The following is a 6454-nucleotide window of genomic DNA, read 5'->3' on the forward strand; positions in this document are numbered from 1 at the left end:
GCAGAACAAATGTATGACGATACCTGTCTTTAGAAGTCAAAACATTATCTGAAGTTTCTGAACTGAAATATATTAGAAGAAAATCATGTCAGCGGGTTTTCACCAGCAGTTCCTCTCATCCCCAAAATTGTACAGGTTGCTTGAGGTAATTAAATCACAGTTAAAAGACCAATAGATGCATAGTTAGTGGATCAGAAATCTTCTGACTCTTGGTGATTGTATACTAATTAGATGCTTCCAAAATAAGTTTGTCTTTGCCTGTACAGTTATGTTTCATATGTATCTTTGATACGTTTATAAACGACAAGTATTTCAATACACTGAATTTGTATTAAAGTATAGAAGCACTAATTTCGGATGTTTGTTGTTCCAAATTAAAAATAAATAAATGTTATTCATTGTAACTAGTTTGTTTCATTTCATACTAGTGCATGTTGCCTTTCTTATTGGTATTTTGACTAGGAAGAAGTTTAAACATCTCTTCCTATTTTCAGCTCACAGAGATCTTTCTTAATAGCCTTGCAGTAGTTTCCCCACAGACTTGGTGTTGTTTTATAACATCAACAAAATCTTTCTTCTTTTCTCTGAAAACTACGGTTTGCATGTGTCCTGCTTTACAGAGGACACTCCCCTGTTTGAAGGCATCCTCTGTTTGAAGGCCAGTCCAGTTTAAAGATAAAGAACCATAAAGAAGGAGAGCTTGGAAGAGCCTTGAAGTGGCCCATCAAAAGTTAGCACCTGGACAGCGGACAGAGCAAGCACACAAGTTACCTGGTCAATCTTCCCCACTAGCTGTATTGTATTTCTATTTAAATGATAGTAATTATTTCTAAATATGCATCTGTACATAGAAATAACCATACGCTAATGTTATGCACATATGTGTCCTCTTTTTTGGGTGAAACATGTCTTCTTTTGGGGTGATGTGCAAGTGGCCAGCTATTGAAAATTGACACTGAGTATTGCATTCCTTTGAAAACCAAGGAATTAATGAGCTGTTAGCTTGCTGTTTTGGTTCTATAAAATGAATGGACAGTCCTGGGAGAATCAAGAGGTGGTGTATACATTTTGTCCTGGCTTTTAAAACAGCAGACCTCTTGGATGAACAGAGAGAAGGAATCATCCACACAAGTTGCTAGTTTCATGTTTTTCTTTATTGACTGCCACTGACTGAGTTCTCAGATTGCGTGCCAGATATCAGTAAAACAGGTGGAGCTATGTTAGAATTACAGCAAGATTAAGGAAGATGGTGTGATACACGCAGGCCTGGAAGAGAGCTCGGTAGGGGTTTGAAGCCTCAGCACTGTGATGGACCCTCAAAGGGTCTGCAAATTCAACAGAGAGACATGCTTGTCCTTGCATAGGTTGTCACTAAGAAAAGATGACACTATAGAGGATGTCGTAAATGGATATACTTTTCTTTTTTAAAAAAAAAAAAAAACTTTGCTGAAAAAAGATTACAACCCCCAAACGCTTTGTGTTGTTGTTCCTCCACCTTTTGCTTTAAAGAGTGCAAAACCCTCCTTACAAATGCCCCCCCCCTCCTTCCCCGGCCTTCACAGTAATCAGATAGTTCTCACTTGCTTCTGCCTCTTAATTACTTTAGGAATAGAACAAGCCTCTACTGTTGCTTTTGGCTGCACCAAACTTAACATTAACCATTGATGCATTGAGAGTTAACCCTGGCTGGCTGGCTGGCCCTGTCTTTGGGTTTTGCCAGATGTTATCGAATCTAGCACAGCACCGAGGCCATTTCAGCAAGAACGTCAGCTCCGCAGCGCACTTCGTCTTTCATGTCGTCCTGACATCACACGTGTTTTGTCGGCTAAGCTTCAAAGTCCTCCAGCTGCTCGCCCAGCCTCTCATTCCATCCAAGAGAAAAATTAGAACCAAAAAAGAAAAAAAAAAAGAAAAAAAAGAGAGAAACCCTTCTAGATATTCACTGATATCTATGTAATGGCTCTGTGAATGAGGCCTGCAAGCGGTGACAGCCTGGATGCTTCAGCAGCAGCGGGCTCAACCTAAGAAGAAGGAGCCGAGGTTGGCTTCTCTTCGCGGGATACAGGGATGGGTCTCTCACTGTGGCTGGGGTCCGTGTTGGACTGGACCTTAGGAGCAGAGAAGGTCATCATGCCGTCAGCAGACAGAGAGCAGGTGATGGCCGATTGGTCCACATTGGAAGGGAGGCGGTACCTCCGGTGGAATTCACGGGAAATGTACCCATGGTCATCCTGAGAAGAGGCAAAAGAAATCATTTGCATTGAAGTGTGAGATACATGTCTGTGTGGGATACATGTCTCCACAAGGCAATTCATAAGCTTGGGCCGAATTATCGAGCCAGCATAACAGAATCGCAGAGATGGAAATGACCAACATTCATCCAGTCCCCTTTCCTAAATTCAGAGGCTTTACATTTAAGACATTCGCAACAGGTGCTGATTTTTTTTCTTTAAAATTTGTAGATACCCAAATCTCTACAGACAGATTACATTATCACAGACCAGCTCATAAAGCAACAGTACATTAGGACACTTTCCGAATGTTTAGCACAAACTGCCTTCCATTAATTTAAGAGTAGTTTTACTATTAAACACAAACTTTTTCTTGGCACTTCAGACTACATTATTTCTGTACTCAAAGTTCATTACCTAACGGTGCCCACTATCATCTGAATGCTATGGAATACACGATGAGAGAAAAACGATTTTAGAAAAATATATACCATAGAATCATACAGCCAGAAAGGATATTACAGATTATCTAGTCCAACTTCTGATCAATGCAACATTTGCAATGCAGGATGAAACTACAGTATCCCTGACATATTGCTATCCTGCCTTTGCTTAGACCGCCAACTAGGGAAAACCTACCAGTGGAACTAGTGGCTTTTGCACCTTGGATCACTTCTTTAGAGTTCTGACTGATTCGGACTGAAACCCAGAACAGATTCACTGCCCCACTGATATCATAGTCACCAGCCTCTACTGGAACCTCCCACATCCCAGGTCACTCTATTCCACTGTTAAACAACTCTTACCCTTTGGAAGTTTCTTCTCATGTTTAGAAAAAAATCTACATCCCTGCAATTTCCATCCACTGGTACCAGCCCTTACCCTAACAGTATCATAACAACCCCACTTTTGATCTTTCCTAGAGCAGATGCTACCAAATACCTTGCTAAATGGCAAATATTAATACTAGGTGAATGAAAAAAAATTGTTTTGTTTCAACTGAGTAAATTGAACTTTCTTTGTCCCTTCTCCTTACCTGTCTCTCATTGTGTTTGCCATGGATTTCCACAAAGTCTTCAATGACCTTCACACTCATATCTTCAGGGGAGAAATGTTTTACATCCAAAAAGATTGTGAACTTGTCCCGGTCAGATCTCACCTGAAATTGAAATGAAGAGAAACATTAAAAATCAAACTGTTGCCATGTCTAGGTGATTACTTAAAGAACAAAGTGGTTCTTACGTCATATTGATTATTTTCTCTGTGATTATATTGACTATATTCTCTGCAAAATGATTTGTAATGGCAAAATTGTAGAGGCTTGTCCTAGCGGAAGCTTTTTTTTTTTTTTTTTTACTAACTTCAGTTTTCAAATGGAATTCTTATTTGAAAAGTGGGGTACAATTCTACGACTTCAGCCCACAAACACATTCAGCTATAGCTTCTAGAGAAGGCTTTCATTGTACAATCGCCTTGCCTCATTCAGGTTATTTCATGAAGGGTGGAGATGTCATCATCTTCCATCTGTAACCCTCCCATGTTTTTCCAACATTTCTTCTGTTTGTTTGTTTTTCTTTCCACAAAAATCTATTAAAGAGGGAACGTTGGGATAACGGCACAATGACTTCTGACTGGTAACGCTAGGAACCGTCTGTCTAGAAGCACCCAAAGTGCATTGGTCTAAGCCAGTTTTACTCACCTATACTTCAGTGGAACAAAAGTGCTTTAAATCTAAGGACTATGGATTGACAAGTTTATGGAGCTAAAGATACATTTAGGAATATATATGAGACTAAAAGTGGTTTGCAGTGCACTTTATCATTATGCTTTATTATTACTCTTCTTCACTTCACACTATGATAACTGTGCCAGCCAGCTTCACTTCAGCATTTATTTGTTTTATGAATAGATTGTTCCTTTGTGCCCAGGAAGCCCAAGTGTAATTAGAACGTTTCGTATTCCTTGCAACTAACTTGTCTTCATGACTTTAAAAATGCATACATCCACATCCACATCAATAACCTTGAGTTTTGTGGGTGACTTTTAAAATCATGCTTTTCATCTGTTGAGTTCTTGTTAGATTTCTGAACCATACCTTAAAAATATTTGCAGAATACCAAACAATACAATATGAAACAAAACAGAATGACATTTCAGATCTAATCATTCTGAGCACATGGTCTGAGGAGCACCACATTGACTTTATAGATAGCATGTGGACTATTCTTCCTGAGAAGCCACCAAATAGCACATTTAAAAAAATTAAAATGTAGCAAAAACAAATGCTTGAGTGTGAATTTACTTCTAGATACACATTTTAAAGAACCCCCTTTGTTGACTATGAATATAATTCACACAGAGATTTGCTTTCATCTAAGATTGGGGCACACACAAACACCCATTCAGCTACTCAGCAAATGCTTCACTGTGTTAGGAACAAATGCAATATATTTATTTTGCTTCTTTCTTTTAAACTACCATCACAAAATGCCTAAACTACATTTGACCTGTATTTCAGTGACAACAAGAACTGCTCAGAATTGTTCCTTTGGGGCATCTAAACTATCTGCCCCATTCAATTTAGGGGTGGATTAGACTGATTAAATCATGCAATGTATCTGGCGGTTTGTTACTGCGGGCTTTTTAAAAGAGCTTCATAAATGTTTTCAGGAATGGGAATCTTACCTCGGAAACACCTGACTCCAGAATAGTGCGGAAGAGCGATTGCCTGTAGTACGGGCTGATGGTGGAGGAAAACAAAGGCAGGAGATCATATTCAAAAAGACCTTCTCCGAAAAACTGGTCAAACAAACGGCTTGGAATTAAAGGTCCAAGAGCCCGTTTGAACCAGGGGTGTTGAATGGTAATATCCATGGTCTCTGCTGCTGCGAGCTTGGCGGTGGAGAGAAGACAGTGCAGTCACTTTGGTGACAGTGAGGTCTTTGCTGGGCTGCACAGTGGCTTTGCAGGAAACTTCCCTCTATATATACCACTTTCACAGAATGAAAGCATTAGTGGGATTTCTCTGGAAAGACATGATCTCATGATGAAGGCCAATCTGGTCAGCAGAAATTGGAGGGGCTGACCTGAGAATGACAGTCTGGTTAGAATCAGTGCCAGATCTCTCTGAGCAGCAGCTGGCTGGCCTGCAGGCAGCATTCTATGGATACAGTCGGGTGTTACCTACTGCTGTCCAGCTGTAAGAAACACCAGTCTCACCTAGGCAGTTTCCAGAGGGGCAGCCCTGATAGCCAGTCGCAGCAAAAACAACAGAGATCCCTGTGGCACCTTAAAGACGAACAAGTTTATTCTGGCATACACTTTTGTGGTCACTGTCCAGTGTTCAAGAAAGTTTATGCCAGAATAAATATATTCCTCGTTAAGGTACCACAGGGCTCTTTGTTGTTTTCACCCAGTCAAGTAGTTCCAAAACACCATTTTCATTGACATTGCTGTGGAATTGTTCTAAAAGTTGAAATTTCCTAGCCTTTTGAAACCTGACATTTGCTTGGCTTTGCCTAAGACGAAGAAAGGGGTGGGTTGCGGGGATAAATTCCTTTGAAGCAAATATTTTACAGAGGATTACAGATGTTTTATTTCAGGTTGAAAGCAATTGGAAGAAAGCCGGGGAGGCTGACTTGGTGGTGTGTGTGGAATGAAATAATAAAACAAACTTTTCTCACAGGTTTCTTTAAAATTGGGCTGGGTATCAAGAATCTACTCCTGAATTATTATTTTTAAATGAAGTAAGTAAGAACACATCAACATATTTTTGAAAAAACAAAACCTTAAATCTTGAGTTTTGTTCCATTCCTGTGTAGATGCTAGAAAAGATGAGTCTTGTACAATGAAGGATGCTTTGAATGCCTGAAAGAACACTTGTGTTGTCCGTCTGATCTATACATTGGCCATACCAGTTTCAAGGCTATGTGAAACTAGCTGCCCTTCTTCTCCATCACTGAGCATCCCCTGCCATCTTGATTCAGGGTCTATTTGCGTTGCAGATGTTTCCATGTGGGACGCCGTTCTTTTACGTGCTTCCCCTGCCCTCCATTAGTGGTTGGTTTGGGTCAATGCCGAGCCAAAGTAGATCCAATAAAACTTTGACAAATATTAAACAGGGACAAATCACTCCCCGTCCCCCACCACCCAACATGGGCATACATGTACAAATTATGAGTGAAGATTTTTGAATAGCATCAGGAATAACATTTATTGCCCAT

At 40.1% G+C, this 6454-nt stretch overlaps 1 protein-coding gene across 1 annotated transcript; it reads right to left on the reverse strand.

Moving 5' to 3' along the window:
- Positions 1 to 1547: 1547 nt before the first annotated feature.
- Positions 1548 to 5186, reverse strand: CRYAA (crystallin alpha A). Its single transcript, XM_063127551.1, has 3 exons — positions 4917 to 5186; positions 3268 to 3390; positions 1548 to 2231 (listed from the first exon to the last, which is right to left on the reverse strand). Exons 1-3 carry the CDS (start codon positions 5103 to 5105, stop codon positions 2022 to 2024), a joined length of 522 nt encoding a protein of 173 aa, XP_062983621.1. The 5' UTR covers positions 5106 to 5186; the 3' UTR covers positions 1548 to 2021.
- Between the last annotated feature and the right edge of the window lie 1268 nt (positions 5187 to 6454).

The sequence above is a fragment of the Elgaria multicarinata genome, chromosome 5 (genome assembly GCF_023053635.1).
Source record: "Elgaria multicarinata webbii isolate HBS135686 ecotype San Diego chromosome 5, rElgMul1.1.pri, whole genome shotgun sequence".
NCBI classification, from domain to species: Eukaryota; Metazoa; Chordata; class Lepidosauria; order Squamata; family Anguidae; genus Elgaria; species Elgaria multicarinata.

Excerpts from the sequence above, each read along its gene's own strand:
- CRYAA (XM_063127551.1), bottom strand. The coding sequence starts at position 5,105 with ATGGATATTACCATTCAACACCCCTGGTTCAAACGGGCTCTTGGACCT. Across the intron at positions 3,391-4,916 it reads TGGAGTCAGGTGTTTCCGAG|GTGAGATCTGACCGGGACAA; the intron begins GTAAGATTCCCA and ends TTTCAATTTCAG. Across the intron at positions 2,232-3,267 it reads GCAAACACAATGAGAGACAG|GATGACCATGGGTACATTTC; the intron begins GTAAGGAGAAGG and ends GCCTCTTCTCAG.